Here is a 16,818-nt window from a genome sequence, read left to right on the forward strand (position 1 = left end):
AGCCCCCCCCCAGCTCCCACAGCCCCCTCCCAGCTCACACAGCCCCCCCCAGCTCACACAGCCCCCCCCCCCCAGGTCCCACAGCCCCCCCCCAGCTCCCACAGCCCCTCCCAGCTCCCACAGCCCCCTCCCAGCTCCCACAGCCCCCTCCCAGCTCCCACAGCCCCCTCCCAGCTCACACAGCCCCCTCCCAGCTCACACAGCCCCCTCCCAGCCCACCCCGGGGCTTCGGGGGAAACCTTAAACGGCACAAATTTGGGATCGGGAGTGGAACGTGGCAGAGATGGGAAGCTGCCCCGGAGCTTTCCGAGCCCTCCCCTCTCCTCCCCTCAGCAAGTTCCACCGGGTGGCAAAGCGGGGGGAAAACCAGCTTTGGGACCCGCGGCGGGAACAGCCGATCGTTCCCGGAGGGAAAGGGATCCGTCCGGGGGGTCCCGCAGGAAGGGGCCGCAGGGGGGGCTGCCCACTGACCAACACCTCCTTCGGGGGTGCTGCCCACTGACCATCACCTCCCTCAGGGGTGCTGCCCACTGACCATCACCTCCCTCAGGGGTGCTGCCCACTGACCATCACCTCCCTCGGGGGTGCTGCCCACTGACCATCACCTCCCTCAGGGGTGCTGCCCACTGACCATCACCTCCCTCAGGGGTGCTGCCCACTGACCATCACCTCCCTCAGGGGTGCTGCCCGCTGCCCCACACCTCCCTCGGGGGTGCTGCCCACTGACCATCACCTCCCTCAGGGGTGCTGCCCACTGACCAACACCTCCCTCGGGGGTGCTGCCCACTGACCAACACCTCCCTCAGGACGGTGCCCACTGACCATCACCTCCCTCAGGGGTGCTGCCCACTGACCATCACCTCCCTCAGGGGTGCTGCTCACTGCCCCACACCTCCCTCGGGGGGTGCTGCCCACTGACCAACACCTCCCTCAGGGGTGCTGCCCGCTGCCCCACACCTCCCTCGGCCGCGGCTCCTCCCGACGCCCCGGGACGGAATTCCCGGCGTTTGATGGAATTCCCGGCGTTCGAATTCCCGGCGTTTGACGGAATTCCCGGCGTTTGATGGAATTCCCGGCGTTTGACGGAATTCCCGGCGTTTGACGGAATTCCCGGCGTTTGATGGAATTCCCGGCGTTTGATGGAATTCCCGGCGTTTGCTCCGCCGGCTCCCGGGGCGCGGCTCGGGGGAAGCCCCCCGGGCTCGGGCGGGGCCCGGGGCTCAGTCCTGCCGCGGGGAGGTGGCCCGGGAGCTCCCGGACCCCCCAGTCCGGCACATCCCTGCCCGGGGGGGTCAGTCCGTGTCCCGCGGGCTCACAGCAGCGGGGAGCGGTGCTTGTGGAAGGCGCTCTCCAGGAAGGCGGCCAGCTTCTCGCAGTCGTCCTGAAAGCCAAAAACGGGCCGACAGCTCCCCTCGCTGGGCTGTCCCGGGCACCTCCGGACACCTCCGGGCACCTCCGGGCACCTCCGGACACCTCCGGGCACCTCCGGCCTCCCGCGAGCCCGTCCCGAGCCCGTCCCTGTGCTGGCACTGCCGGGGCATCCCAAATCCCAAATCCCGGGGGCAGCTCTGGGGTCCCCGGGAACAGGACACGGAGGGGCTGGAGCGTGTCCAGGGAAGGGGAGGGAGCTGGGAAGGGGCTGGAGCAGCAGGAGGGGCTGAGGGAGCTGGGGGGGCTCAGCCTGGACAAAAGGAGGGTCGGGGGGGGCTCCAGGAGGTGACACGAGGTGGGGTCGGGCTCTGTTCCCAGGGAACAGGGGACAGGATGAAACGGGCCCGGGCTGTGCCGGGGAGGGTCGGGTGGGACGGGGGGAAATTCCTTCCTGGAAAAGGCTGCCCAGGCCTGGCCCAGGGGTGGGGTCCCCATCCCGGGGGGGTTTTACAGCCCTGTGGATGTGGCACTGGGGGACACGGGCAGGGGGGGCCTTGGAGGTCCTTTCCAACCCAAATGATTCCGTGATTCCTTAAGGAGGGAATGAGCCCTGGGGCTTCCCCTGCTCCTCACACTCCCAATCATTTAGGATCCCTGTAATTAACCCCACGGTGGGATTGTCCCCTTGGGGCAGCCCCTGGAGCCGGGCAGGAGCAGAGTCCAGAGGGAAGGGAACCCCAGGAGAGGCTGCCAGGGGCGGGTGGTGGAGGAGCTGTGGCTGCTCCCAGGTGTCCCAGGGGTTTGGGAACAGCAGGGGCACAGGGCAGGGCCTCACCTCGTGGATGAATCCGTAATGCACCAGCTCTGTGGCCAGATCCTTGGAGTTGTCAGCTGTGGAGACAGGGAGCGGGAGAACAGGGATGCTGGGGCAGCTCCTGGAGCTCCTGGAAGAGCCACTCCCAGCCCAGAGCAAAGGGACTGCCCATCCCGGGGGAACAGGGCATGGGCTGGGCTGGGAACAGGGAAGGGAGCTGGGCAGGGAGCTGGGCAGGGAGCTGGGCAGGGAGCTGGGCAAGGAATGGGGCAGGGAACTGGGCAGGGAACTGGGCTGGGAGCTGGGCAGGGAGCTGGGCAGGGAGCAGGGCAGGGAGCTGGGCAGGGAACAGGGAAGGGAGCTGGACAGGGAACTGGGAAGGGAACAGGGAAGGGAGCTGGGCAGGGAGCTGGGCAGGGAACAGGGAAGGGAGCTGGGCAGGGAACTGGGCTGGGAACTGGGCAGGAAGCTGGGCAGGGAATGGGGCAGGGAACTGGGCAGGGAGCTGGGCAGGGAACTGGGCAGGGAATGGGGCAGGGAACTGGGCAGGGAGCTGGGCAGGGAACTGGGCAGGGAATGGGGCAGGGAACTGGGCTGGGAGCTGGGCAGGGAGCTGGGCAGGGAACAGGGAAGGGAGCTGGGCAGGGAACTGGGCAGGGAACAGGGAAGGGAGCTGGGCTGGGAACTGGGCAGGGAACAGGGAAGGGAACTGGGCAGGGAACTGGGCAGGGAACTGGGCAGGGAATGGGGCAGGGAACTGGGCAGGGAGCTGGGCTGGGAGCTGGGCAGGGAGCTGGGCTGGGAGCTGGGCAGGGAATGGGGCAGGGAACTGGGCAGGGAGCTGGGCTGGGAGCTGGGCAGGGAGCTGGGCAGGGAGCTGGGCAGGGAACAGGGAAGGGAGCTGGGCAGGGAACTGGGCAGGGAACAGGGAAGGGAGCTGGGCAGGGAACTGGGCAGGGAACAGGGAAGGGAGCTGGGCAGGGAGCTGGGCAGGGAACAGGGAAGGGAACTGGGCAGGGAACTGGGCAGGGAACTGGGCAGGGAGCTGGGCAGGGAGCTGGGCAGGGAGCAGGGCAGGGAGCTGGGCAGGGAGCTGGGCAGGGAACAGGGAAGGGAACTGGGCAGGGAACTGGGCAGGGAGCTCCTTCCCAACCTCCCAGACAGCTCTGGGTGACATTTCACTCGGGGAGTTCGTTTGGCAGGGGAAGCACCAGGGCACGGGGCCGTGGAAAACACGAGGGGCTGGGCAAGCAGCAGCTCCCAGGGAAGGTTTGGGAAGGTTTGGGAAGGTTTGGGAAGGTTTGGGAAGGGAAGGTTTGGGAAGGGAAGGTTTGGGAAGGGAAGGGAAGGTTTGGGAAGGGAAGGTTTGGGAAGGGAAGGTTTGGGAAGGGAAGGTTTGGGAAGGGAAGGGAAGGGAAGGTTTGGGAAGGGAAGGGAAGGGAAGGTTTGGGAAGGGAAGGTTTGGGAAGGGAAGGGAAGGGAAGGTTTGGGAAGGGAAGGGAAGGTTTGGGAAGGGAAGGGAAGGGAAGGTTTGGGAAGGGAAGGGAAGGTTTGGGAAGGGAAGGGAAGGGAAGGGAAGGGAAGGGAAGGGAAGGGAAGGGAAGGGAAGGGAAGGGAAGGGAAGGGAAGGGAAGGAAGGGAAGGGAAGGGAAGGGAAGGTTTGGGAAGGGAAGGTTTGGGAAGGGAAGGTTTGGGAAGGGAAGGTTTGGGAAGGGAAGGTTTGGGAAGGGAAGGTTTGGGAAGGGAAGGGAAGGGAAGGTTTGGGAAGGGAAGGGAAGGGAAGGTTTGGGAAGGTTTGGGAAGGTTTGGGAAGGTTTGGGAAGGGAAGGGAAGGGAAGGGAAGGGAAGGGAAGGGAAGGGAAGGGAAGGGAAGGGAAGGGAAGGGAAGGGAAGGGAAGGGAAGGGAAGGGAAGGGAAGGTTTGGGAAGGTTTGGGAAGGTTTGGGAAGGTTTGGGAAGGGAAGGTTTGGGAAGGGAAGGTTTGGGAAGGTTTGGGAAGGGAAGGTTTGGGAAGGGAAGGGAAGGGAAGGTTTGGGAAGGGAAGGGAAGGTTTGGGAAGGGAAGGGAAGGGAAGGGAAGGGAAGGGAAGGGAAGGGAAGGGAAGGGAAGGGAAGGGAAGGGAAGGGAAGGGAAGGGAAGGGAAGGGAAGGGAAGGGAAGGGAAGGGAAGGGAAGGGAAGGGAAGGGAAGGGAAGGGAAGGGAAGGTTTGGGAAGGGAAGGTTTGGGAAGGGAAGGTTTGGGAAGGGAAGGGAAGGGAAGGTTTGGGAAGGGAAGGGAAGGGAAGGTTTGGGAAGGTTTGGGAAGGTTTGGGAAGGTTTGGGAAGGTTTGGGAAGGGAAGGGAAGGGAAGGGAAGGGAAGGGAAGGGAAGGGAAGGGAAGGGAAGGGAAGGGAAGGGAAGGGAAGGGAAGGTTTGGGAAGGGAAGGGAAGGGAAGGGAAGGGAAGGGAAGGTTTGGGAAGGTTTGGGAAGGTTTGGGAAGGTTTGGGAAGGGAAGGTTTGGGAAGGGAAGGTTTGGGAAGGTTTGGGAAGGTTTGGGAAGGTTTGGGAAGGTTTGGGAAGGTTTGGGAAGGGAAGGTTTGGGAAGGGAAGGTTTGGGAAGGTTTGGGAAGGGAAGGTTTGGGAAGGGAAGGTTTGGGAAGGGAAGGGAAGGGAAGGTTTGGGAAGGGAAGGGAAGGGAAGGGAAGGGAAGGTTTGGGAAGGGAAGGGAAGGGAAGGGAAGGAAGGGAAGGGAAGGGAAGGGAAGGAAGGGAAGGGAAGGGAAGGGAAGGGAAGGGAAGGGAAGGGAAGGGAAGGGAAGGGAAGGGAAGGGAAGGGAAGGTTTGGGAAGGTTTGGGAAGGGAAGGTTTGGGAAGGTTTGGGAAGGTTTGGGAAGGTTTGGGAAGGTTTGGGAAGGTTTGGGAAGGGAAGGTTTGGGAAGGGAAGGTTTGGGAAGGTTTGGGAAGGGAAGGGAAGGGAAGGTTTGGGAAGGGAAGGGAAGGTTTGGGAAGGGAAGGGAAGGGAAGGGAAGGTTTGGAAGGGAAGGTTTGGGAAGGGAAGGGAGGGAAGGGAAGGGAAGGTTTGGGAAGGTTTGGGAAGGTTTGGGAAGGGAAGGGAAGGGAAGGGAAGGGAAGGGAAGGGAAGGGAAGGGAAGGGAAGGGAAGGGAAGGTTTGGGAAGGGAAGGTTTGGGAAGGGAAGGGAAGGGAAGGGAAGGGAAGGTTTGGGAAGGGAAGGTTTGGGAAGGTTTGGGAAGGGAAGGTTTGGGAAGGTTTGGGAAGGGAAGGTTTGGGAAGGTTTGGGAAGGGAAGGTTTGGGAAGGGAAGGTTTGGGAAGGGAAGGGAAGGTTTGGGAAGGGAAGGGAAGGGAAGGGAAGGGAAGGGAGGGGAAGGGAAGGGAAGGGAAGGGAAGGGAAGGGAAGGGAAGGGAAGGGAAGGGAAGGGAAGGGAAGGGAAGGGAAGGGAAGGGAAGGAAGGGAAGGGAAGGTTTGGGAAGGGAAGGGAAGGGAAGGGAAGGGAAGGGAAGGGAAGGGAAGGGAAGGGAAGGGAAGGGAAGGGAAGGGAAGGGAAGGGAAGGGAAGGGAAGGGAAGGGAAGGGAAGGTTTGGGAAGGGAAGGAAGGTTTGGGAAGGGAAGGTTTGGGAGGGAAGGTTTGGGAAGGGAAGGTTTGGGAGGGAAGGTTTGGGAAGGGAAGGGAAGGGAAGGGAAGGGAAGGGAAGGGAAGGGAAGGGAAGGGAAGGGAAGGGAAGGGAAGGGAAGGGAAGGTTTGGGAAGGGAAGGGAAGGTTTGGGAAGGGAAGGTTTGGGAAGGGAAGGGAAGGTTTGGGAAGGGAAGGTTTGGGAAGGGAAGGGAAGGTTTGAAGGGAAGGGAAGGGAAGGGAAGGGAAGGGAAGGGAAGGGAAGGGAAGGGAAGGGAAGGGAAGGGAAGGGAAGGGAAGGGAAGGGAAGGGAAGGGAAGGGAAGGGAAGGGAAGGGAAGGGAAGGGAAGGGAAGGGAAGGGAAGGGAAGGGAAGGTTTGGGAAGGGAAGGTTTGGGAAGGTTGGGAAGGGTTTGGGAAGGTTTGGGAAGGGAAGGTTTGGGATGGTTTGGGAAGGTTTGGGAAGGTTTGGGAAGGTTTGGGAAGGTTTGGGAAGGGAGGTTTGGGAAGGGAAGGTTTGGGAAGGGAAGGTTTGGGAAGGGAAGGTTTGGGAAGGGAAGGGAAGGGAAGGGAAGGGAAGGGAAGGGAAGGGAAGGGAAGGGAAGGGAAGGGAAGGGAAGGGAAGGGAAGGGAAGGGAAGGGAAGGGAAGGGAAGGGAGGGAAGGGAAGGTTGGGAAGGGAAGGTTTGGGAAGGGAAGGTTTGGGAAGGGAAGGTTTGGGATGGGAAGGTTTGGGAAGGGAGTTTGGGAAGGGAAGGGAAGGTTTGGGAAGGGAAGGGAAGGGAGGGAAGGGAAGGGAAGGGAAGGGAAGGGAAGGGAAGGGAAGGGAAGGGAAGGTTTGGGAAGGGAAGGGAAGGTTTGGGAAGGGAAGGTTTGGGAAGGGAAGGGAAGGTTTGGGAAGGGAGGTTTGGGAAGGGAAGGGAAGGTTTGAAGGATGGGATGGGAAGGGAAGGGAAGGAAGGGAAGGGAAGGGAAGGGAAGGGAAGGGAAGGAAGGGAAGGGAAGGGAAGGGAAGGGAAGGGAAGGGAAGGGAAGGGAAGGGAAGGGAAGGGAAGGGAAGGGAAGGGAAGGGAAGGGGGAAGGAAGGGAGGTTGGGAAGGGAAGGTTGGGGAAGGTTTGGGAAGGTTTGGGAAGGTTTGGGAAGGGAAGGTTTGGGAAGGTTTGGGAAGGTTTGGGAAGGTTTGGGAAGGTTTGGGAAGGTTTGGGAAGGGAAGGTTTGGGAAGGGAAGGTTTGGGAAGGGAAGGTTTGGGAAGGGAAGGGAAGGGAAGGGAAGGGAAGGGAAGGGGGAAGGGAAGGGAAGGGAAGGGAAGGGAAGGGAAGGGAAGGGAAGGGAAGGGAAGGGAAGGGAAGGGAAGGGAAGGGAAGGGAAGGGAAGGGAAGGGAAGGGAAGGGAAGGGAAGGGAAGGGGGAAGGGAAGGGAAGGGAAGGGAAGGGAAGGTTTGGGAAGGGAAGGTTTGGGAAGGGAAGGTTTGGGAAGGGAAGGTTTGGGAAGGGAAGGGAAGGTTGGGAAGGGAAGGGAAGGTTTGGGAAGGGAAGGGAAGGTTTGGGAGGTTTGGGAAGGTTTGGGAGGTTTGGGAAGGGAGGGAAGGGAGGTTTGGGAGGTTTGGGAAGGGAGGGTTTGGGGAAGGTTTGGGAAGGTTTGGGAAGGTTTGGGAGGTTGGGAAGGGAGGTTTGGGAAGGTTTGGGAAGGGAGGTTTGGGAAGGTTTGGGAAGGTTTGGGAAGGGAAGGTTTGGGAAGGGAAGGTTTGGGAAGGGAAGGTTTGGGAAGGGAAGGTTTGGGAAGGGAAGGGAAGGTTTGGGAAGGGAAGGGAAGGGAAGGGAAGGGAAGGGAAGGGAAGGGAAGGGAAGGGAAGGGAAGGGAAGGGAAGGGAAGGGAAGGGAAGGGAAGGGAAGGGAAGGGAAGGGAAGGGAAGGGAAGGGAAGGGAAGGGAAGGGAAGGGAAGGGAAGGGAAGGGAAGGGAAGGGAAGGGAAGGGAAGGGAATAAGCCAAGGAATAAGGAAAGGAAATGAATAGAAAAGGAAAAAGGAGAGGAGAGTTGGCCATGAACACACTGAGTGTCCAACACACTCTGAGCCTGATCCTGACAAGGCCATGGGGATCCCCCCCATCCACAGCCCCCATTCCCTGCCCAGGGATCCCCCCCATCCCCAGGGATCCCCCCATCCCTCCCCATTCCCTGCCCCAACCCACAGGGCAGGAGGTCGTAGCTGAGCTGCCGGTGCAGTTTGTCCTCCAGGATGAGCAGGAGCGTCAGCTGGGGAGAGAGGAGGGAGCCCTTCACATCCCGGGAAACCCTTCACATCCCGGAAACCCTTCACATCCTGGGAAACCCTTCACATCCCGGGAAACCCTTCACATCCTGGAAAAGCCCCTCACATCCCGGGAAAACCCCTCACATCCCGGGAAACCCTTCACATCCCGGGAAAACCCTCCCATCCTGGGAAACCCTTCACATCCCGGGAAACCCTTCCCAGCCCGGGAAACCCTTCCCAGCCCGGGAGAGCCCTTCCCATCCTGGGAAAACCCTTCACATCCTGGGAGACCCTTCACATCCCGGGAAAACCCCTCACATCCCGGGAAACCCTTCCCAGCCTGACCCCTGCGGAGTCAGAGACATCCAGGGAATTCCAGAGCCATCCAGAGGCTCCAGAGATATCCAGGGAATTCCAGAGCCATCCAGAGGCTCCAGAGATATCCAGGGAATTCCAGAGCCATCCAGAGGCTCCAGAGATATCCAGGGAATTCCAGAGCCATCCAGAGGCTCCAGAGATATCCAGGGAATTCCAGAGCCATCCAGAGGCTCCAGCCCCCGTGTCCCACAGGCCGAGGATTGGTGGATTTGTGCTCCTTGTACAGGGACAGGAGTGGGGGATCCGGGTGCAGGAATGGGCCGAGGCCACAACATTCCATGTCAGGTCTCCCAGTCCCATTTCCCAGACAGACTTCCCAGTGAGACACCCCAGTCAGATACCCCGGTCCCATTTCCCAGTCTGATTTCCTGGGCCTGCTTCCCAGTCCAATATCCCAGTCCCAGTTCCCAGTCCGACTTTCCAGCCAGATTTCCCAGTGAGATATCCCAGCCAGAGTTCCCAGTCAGCCATCCCAGATTCCCCATTCCCATTCCCATTCCCATTTCCCAGTCAGCCATCCCAGATTCCCCATTCCCATTCCCATTCCCATTTCCCAGTCAGCCATCCCAGATTCCCCATTCCCATTCCCATTCCCATTTCCCAGTCCAACGGGAGCAGGGTCCAGCCTCCCCCCGGGGCCGACACTCACGTGCCACTGGGACTTGTCCTCGTTGAGCTCCAGGTTGCACTGCATCTGCACCACCTGGAGAGGGAAATCCGGGATCAGCCTGGGCACGGCCCCCCCAGCTCCCTGTCACTGAGCAGGGCTTCGGAATTCCCGCTGGAACCCCGACATTCCAGCTGCCAGCCTGGCCATCCCCTGCTTCCCACATTCCTGCTGGAATCCTGTCATTCCAGTGCCAGCCTGGCCATCCCCTGCTTCCCACATTCCCGCTGGAATCCTTTAATTCCAGCTGCCAGCCTGGCCATCCCCTGCTTCCCACATTCCTGCTGGAATCCCGTCATTCCAGCTGCCAGCCTGGCCATCCCCTGCTTCCCACATTCCTGCTGGAATCCCGTCATTCCAGTGCCAGCCTGGCCATCCCCTGCTTCCCACATTCCCTTTTGGAATCCCTTAATTCCAGCTGCCAGCCTGGCCATCCCCTGCTCCCCACGTTCAGGGGGACAGCCCCTTTCAGGGACAGCCCTTTCCAGGGGGAGTTTCCACTGGTGCCCCCTGCTCTCCGTGTCTCTCCCAGGGATCCATTGGGTGGGAAGGGAACCCAGGGGGGGTTTCTGGTCCAATTCCCTGCTCCAAAGGAGGCCGGCAGGGAATCCAGCCCGGGCTGTTCCTCCTCTGGAGCTGGTTTAAATCTCCAGGGAGATCCCCGACCTGCCTCTGCCCTGACCCTCTGTTCCACCACGGTGACAAAAACCCCCTGGGATCCCTCCCATGTCTGTATCCCAATGGATCCCTCCCGTGTCCATATCCCAGTTTATCCCTCCCCAAGGATGGCACTGCAGTGCCAATGTCCCCAGGGATGGCCCTGCAGTACCAATGTCCCCAGGGCAGTGCAGTGTCCCCAGGGCTGGCCCTGCAGCCCCTCCCCATCCCAGCAGGGCAGGCCAGGAGCAGGAGCAGGAGCAGGAGCAGGAGCAGGAGCAGGAGCAGGAGCAGGAGCAGGGCTGGCAGTGCCCGAGGCACTGGGGCTGCTCCGGAGGGTCCCGGGGATGGAGCTCAGGAGCTCCAGCCCTGCCCCACGGGGGCTCTGCCAGCTCTGCCCTGGGCCTGGGATAATGGGATAATGGGAGAGCAATTCCCGCTGGGATGGAGACCAGGCCCTGCTCCCAGCCCTGCTCCCGGCTCTGCCCTGGGCCTGGATAATAACGGGATAACAGGAGATGATGGAGATGGGATGGAGCCTGGCCCTGCTCCCGGCCCCTGCCCTGGGCCTGGATAATAACGGGATAACAGGAGAGCAATTCCTGCCGGGATGGAGCCCAGCCCTGCTCCCAGCTCTGCCCTGGCTCTGCCCTGGCCCTGGATAACGGGATAACAGGAGATGATGGAGATGGGATGGAGCCCGGCCCTGCTCCCGGCCCCTGCCCTGGGCCCAGGATAACAGGAGACGATGGAGATGGGATGGAGCCCAGCCCTGCTCCCAGCTCTGCCCTGGATAACGGGATAACAGGAGATGATGGAGATGGGATGGAGCCCAGCCCTGCTCCCAGCCCTGCTCCCGGCCCCTGCCTTGGCCCTGGATAACGGGATAACAGGAGAGCAATTCCCATTGGGATGGAGCCTGGCCCTGCTCCCAGCTCTGCCCTGGATAACGGGATAACAGGAGAGCAATTCCTGTTGGGATGGAGCCCAGCCCTGCTCCCGCCCCTGCCCCGGCTCTGCCCTGGGCCCAGGATAACAGGAGATGATGGAGATGGGATGGAGCCCAGCCCTGCTCCCGCCCCTGCCCCGGCTCTGCCCTCACCTTTCTGGTCTCCACGTCGAAGGGCTCCGGGGTGGGAGTCTTGGCTTTCTGGGGGTCCTCCTGGGGCTGGGACAGCACCCGGGGCAGGGCGTGGGGTCTGGACACGGCGAAGTTCATCAGGGGGTAAATCCCGTTCCTGGGGCACACACGGGGGGCACAAAGAGCTCAGCCCTGGCACAGGCCATGGCACAGCCCTGGGAGGGCACGGAGCAGGGATGGACAGCACAGGGACACCGGGGAGGGGACACAGAGGAGGGGACATCATGGAGGGACATCATGGAGGGGACACAGAGGAGGGGACACCATGGAGGGGACATCATGGAGGGACATCGTGGAGGGACATCGTGGAGGGGACATCATGGAGGGGACATCATGGAGGGGACAGCATGGAGGGGACATCGTGGAGGGACAGCATGGAGGGGACAGCATGGAGGGGACATCATGGAGGGGACAGCATGGAGGGACAGCATGGAGGGACAGCATGGAGGGGACACCACGGAGGGGACAGCATGGAGGGACAGCATGGAGGGGACAGCATGGAGGGACATCAGGGAGGGACATCATGGAGGGGACAGCACAGAGGGGACACCAGGGAGGGACATCGTGGAGGGACATCGTGGAGGGACATCGTGGAGGGGACACAGAGGAGGGGACAGCATGGAGGGGACACCATGGAGGGACATCATGGAGGGGACATCATGGAGGGGACAGCATGGAGGGGACATCGTGGAGGGGACATCATGGAGGGACAGCATGGAGGGGACATCGTGGAGGGGACAGCATGGAGGGGACATCATGGAGGGACAGCATGGAGGGACATCATGGAGGGACATCATGGAGGGGACACCGTGGAGGGGATACCACAGAGGGGACACCATGGAGGGGACACCATGGAGGGGACATCATAGAGGGGACACCATGGAGGGGACAGCATGGAGGGGACACCATGGAGGGACAGCACAGAGGAGACAGCATGGAGGGGACAGCATGGAGGGACATCATGGAGGGGACACCATGGAGGGGATACCATGGAGGGACAGCATTGGGGGATACCATGGAGGGGACATCATGGAGGGGACACCACACCCAGCACCTCTGAGGGGGGACAGACACGCCCCGTGTGCCCAGCTGGGCTCCAGGGACCAGGGGAGCCGAGGGCAGAGATGGGAACAGAGATGGGAACGGAGATGGGAACAGAGATGGGAATGGAGATGGGAATGGAGATGGGAATGGAGATGGGAATGGAGATGGGGATGGAGATGGGAATGGAGATGGGAATGGAGATGGGGATGGAGATGGGAATGGAGATGGGAGCAGAGATGGGAATGGAGATGGGAATGGAGATGGGAATGGAGATGGGAATGGAGATGGGGATGGAGATGGGAGCAGAGATGGGAGCAGAGATGGGAATGGAGATGGGAATGGAGATGGGAATGGAGATGGGGATGGAGATGGGAGCAGAGATGGGAGTGGAGATGGGAGTGGAGATGGGAATGGAGATGGGAATGGAGATGGGAATGGAGATGGGGATGGAGATGGGAATGGAGATGGGAATGGAGATGGGGATGGAGATGGGAATGGAGATGGAATGGAGATGGGGATGGAGATGGGAATGGAGATGGGAGCAGAGATGGGAATGGAGATGGGGATGGAGATGGGGATGGAGATGGGGATGGAGATGGGAATGGAGATGGGAATGGAGATGGGAGCAGAGATGGGAATGGAGATGGGAATGGAGATGGGAACAGAGATGGGAGTGGAGATGGAATGGAGATGGGGATGGAGATGGGAATGGAGATGGGAGTGGAGATGGGAATGGAGATGGGAACAGAGATGGGAATGGAGATGGGAGTGGAGATGGGAACAGAGATGGGAGTGGAGATGGGAATGGAGATGGGAATGGAGATGGGAATGGAGATGGGAATGGAGATGGGAATGGAGATGGGAGTGGAGATGGGAGCAGAGATGGGAATGGAGATGGGAATGGAGATGGGAGTGGAGATGGGAATGGAGATGGGAACAGAGATGGGAACGGAGATGGGAATGGAGATGGGAACAGAGATGGGAATGGAGATAGGAATGGAGATGGGAGCAGAGATGGGAATGGAGATGGGAACGGAGCTGGGAATGGAGATGGGAACAGAGTTGGGAGCAGAGCTGGGCAGACACAGCACAGCCAGAACCACGTCCAACCCACCTGACATCCTCCAAGAACTTGTCAAGCTCGAGGAAGGAAACCTCTGAGTACCTGGGAGAAGGAAAGCAGGAGGGATGTGAAGGATTGCTGGGCCCTGGCACTGGGATCTCCAGGCCTGGGAGCACCTGGCACTGGGATCTCCAGGCTGGGAGCAGAGCCCTGGGATGTCCAGTCTGGAAGCACAGCCCTGGGATGTCCAGGCTGGGAGCACAGCCCTGGGATGTCCAGTCTGGGAGCACACCCCTGGGATGTCCAGTCTGGGAGCACAGCCCTGGGATGTCCAGTCTGGAAGCAGAGCCCTGGGATGTCCGGTCTGGAAGCACAGCCCTGGGATGTCCAGCCTGGGAGCACACCCCTGGGATCTCCCCCTCCTCACCTCCACTGGGCTCCGGGCCGACCCTCCCTGCGGATCTCGGCCATCACCATGTTCAGGTCCAGCTCCTTTATCTTCTCCTCCACCACATTCTCTGGCATCAGATCTGGGGCAGAGGCAGAGGGGGGGTGGGTTGGGGGGGTCCTGTGAGCTGGGAGCTGCTGCCCAGAGCCCAGGGAAGGGCTGAGCCACTGCCTCCTCCTCCTCCTCCCCGGCCCTGCACGAGGGATCTCGGGATGGGTTGGGTGGGGAGGGACCTGGAAGCCCATCCAATGCCATCCTGCCATGGGCAGGGACACCTTCCACTAGCCCAGGTTGCTCCAAGCCCCGTCCAACCTGGCCTTGGACACTTCCAGGGATCCAGGGGCAGCCACAGCTTCTCTGGGCACCCTGTGCCAGGGCCTCAGCCAAGAATTCCTTCCTAATATCCCATCTCTCCCTGCCCTCTGGCAGTTAAAACCATTCCCTGTGTCCTGTCCCTCCATGCCTTGTCCCCAGTCCCTCTCCAGCTCTCCTGGAGCCCCTTCAGGCCCTGCCAGGGGCTCTCAGCTCTCCCTGGAGCCTTCCCTTCTCCAGGTGAACCCCCCCAGCTCTCCCAGCCCGGCTGGGTGGGCTGAGCCCCCCCCCAGAGCCCCCCCGGGGGGTGTGCAGGGCTCACACTGGTGGTTGATGAAGCAGTGGGCCGCCAGCAGCTTCAGGGAGTGCACCTCGAAGAGCACGCGGTGGAAGAGCAGGTTGTGGGCGCTGGGGCGCCGGTCGGGGTTCAGGGTCAGGCAGGACAGGATGAACTCCTGGGGGGCACAGGGGGGGCTGCAGTGGGGCAGGACAGCCCCTGCCAGAGCCCCTGCTCCTGGGGGACTGCAGGACACCCCCTGCAATCCCTGCTCCCAGATCTGCAGTGGGGACATCCCCTGCCATTTAAACCCAGGAGGGACTCAGGATGGGATTTACATCCAGGAGGGATTCAGGATGGGATTTATACTCCCAGGAGGGATTCAGGGTGGGATCTACCCCCAGGGGGGATTCAGGGTGGGATTTACATCCAGGAGGGAGGATGGACTGGGATTTACATCCAGGAGGGATTCGGGATGGGATCTACACCCAGGAGGGATTCGGGATGGGATCTACACCCAGGAGGGATTCAAGATGGGATTTACACCCAGGAGGGATTCAGGGTGGGATTTACACCCAGGAGGGATTCAGGGTGGGATTTACACCCAGGAGGGATTCAGGATGGGATCTACACTCCCAGGGGGGATTCAGGATGGGATCTACACTCCCAGGGGGGATTCAGGATGGGATCTACACCCAGGGGGGATTCAGGGTGGGATTTACATCCAGGAGGGATTCAGGATGGGATTTACCCCTGGAAGGAGGATGGATTGGGATTTACCCCCAGGAGGGATTCAGGATGGGATTTACACCCAGGAGGGAGGATGGTGGGATTTACCCCCAGGAGGGATTCAGGGTGGGATTTACACTCCCAGGAGGGATTCAGGATGGGATTTACATCCAGGAGGGATTCAGGATGGGATCTACATCCAGGAGGGATTCAGGATGGGATTTACACTCCCAGGAGGGATTCAGGGTGGGATTTACACCCAGGAGGGAGGATGGTGGGATCTATACCCAGGGGGGATTCAGGATGGGATTTACACTCCAGGAGGGATTCAGGATGGGATCTACCCCCAGGGGGGATTCAGGGTGGGATTTACATCCAGGAGGGATTCAGGATGGGATTTACACTCCCAGGAGGGATTCAGGATGGGATCTACACCCAGGGGGGATTCAGGGTGGGATTTACACCCAGGAGGGATTCAGGATGGGATTTACCCCCAGGAGGGATTCAGGATGGGATCTACATCCAGGGGGGATTCAGGGTGGGATTGACATCCAGGAGGGATTCAGGGTGGGATTTGCACCCAGGAGGAATTTAGGATGGGATTTACACCCAGGAGGAAGGATGGACTGGGATTTACACCCAGAGGAAGGATGGACTGGGATTTACCCCCAGGAGGGCTGCAGGACAGGGATCTCCCCCCAGGAGGGATTCAGGATGGGATCTCCCCCCAGGAGGGATTCAGGATGGGATCTCCCCCCAGGAAGGATGCAGGACAGGGATCTCCCCCCAGCAGGGCTGCCTGACCCCCAGCAGGCCCCCAGGCCCCCCCAGCCCCGCTCACCCTCATGTTGGGGTCGTCCAGGGAGTGCCGGGCCCTGGCGATGGCCTCCTCCGACACCCGCGTGTCCCCGTTGGTCTGGATCTCCAGCACGGCCATCTGGGGGCACAGAGCAGGGGGGGTCCAGGGGGGGCTGCCCAGGGACACCCCTGCAGGGCACAGAGCCAGGGGGGCTCCCCAGGGACACCCCTGCAGGGCACAGAGTCAGGGGGGTCCAGGGGGGGCTGCCCAGGGGACATGGCAGGGCACAGAGCCAGGGGGGTCCAGGGGGCTGCCCAGGGACACCCCTGCAGGGCACAGAGCCAGGGGGGTCCAGGGGGCTGCCCAGGGACACCCCTGCAGGGCACAGAGCATGGGGGGTCCAGGGGGCTGCCCAGGGACACCCCTGCAGGGCACAGAGCATGGGGGGTCCAGGGGGGGCTGCCCAGGGACACCCCCAGACAGGGCACAGAGCCAGGGGGATCCAGGGGGCTGCCCAGGGACACCCCAGACAGGGCACAGAGCATGGGGGGTCCAGGGGGGCTAACCAGGGACACCCCTGCAGGGCACAGAGCCAGGGGGGTCCAGGGGGGCTGCCCAGGGACACCCCCAGACAGGACACAGAGCCAGGGGGATCCAGGGGGGCTGCCCAGGGACACCCCCGGGCAGGGTAGGCACAGGGGACAGCCCTGGACAAGGGACACCTCTGGGTAGGGCAGGGATAAAGGACACCCCTGGACAAGGGACATCCCTGGATAAGGGACACCCCTGGATAAGGCACATGCCTGGACAGGGCAGGGATAAGGGACACCCCCAGACAAGGGACACCTCTGGAAAAAGGGACACCCCCAGACAAGGGACGTCCCTGGATAAGGGACACCCCTGGACAGGGCAGGGATAAGGGACACCCCTGGATAAAGGACACCCCCAGACAAGGGACGTCCCTGGATAAGGGACACCCCTGGATAAGGGACACCCCTGGATAAAGGGACACCCCTGGACAAGGGACATCCCTGGTCAGGACAGGGACAAGGGACACCCCTGGATAAGGGACATCCCCAGTCAGGACAGGGACAAGGGACACCCCCAGACAAGGGACATCCCTGGATAAGGGACAGCCCTGGGTAGGGCAGGGACAAGGAACATCCCTGGATAAAGGGACACCTCTGGACAAGGCAGGGATAAGGAACACCCCTGGATAATGGGACACCCCTGGATAAAGGGACACCCCCGAACAAGC

The 16,818-nt window shown here is 61.4% G+C and overlaps 1 protein-coding gene across 50 annotated transcripts in view; it reads right to left on the reverse strand.

Moving 5' to 3' along the window:
* Positions 1–176: 176 nt before the first annotated feature.
* Positions 177–16,818, reverse strand: part of NRBP2 (nuclear receptor binding protein 2) — a 48,397-nt gene continuing 31,755 nt past the window's right edge. The window contains exons 10-21 of one of the 50 annotated variants that reach the window (XR_007901770.1): positions 15,603–15,698; positions 14,078–14,210; positions 13,423–13,525; positions 13,047–13,097; positions 10,850–10,985; positions 9,073–9,126; positions 7,984–8,047; positions 2,207–2,262; positions 926–1,381; positions 829–892; positions 734–765; positions 489–573 (exon numbers count right to left, since the gene is read on the reverse strand). Coding sequence is in view for 2 of the 50 variants with exons in the window: in XM_051775433.1 (XP_051631393.1) it covers positions 1,313–1,381; positions 2,207–2,262; positions 7,984–8,047; positions 9,073–9,126; positions 10,850–10,985; positions 13,047–13,097; positions 13,423–13,525; positions 14,078–14,210; positions 15,603–15,698 (762 nt within the window). In the remaining 48 variants the exon portion in view is untranslated. The other 49 variants (XR_007901747.1, XR_007901760.1, XR_007901746.1 and 46 more) reach the window with 49 other exon arrangements.

This window comes from Manacus candei, unplaced genomic scaffold, assembly GCF_025592945.1.
Source record: "Manacus candei isolate 608988 ecotype Guabito, Panama unplaced genomic scaffold, ASM2559294v1 h1tg000298l, whole genome shotgun sequence".
NCBI classification, from domain to species: domain Eukaryota; kingdom Metazoa; phylum Chordata; class Aves; order Passeriformes; family Pipridae; genus Manacus; species Manacus candei.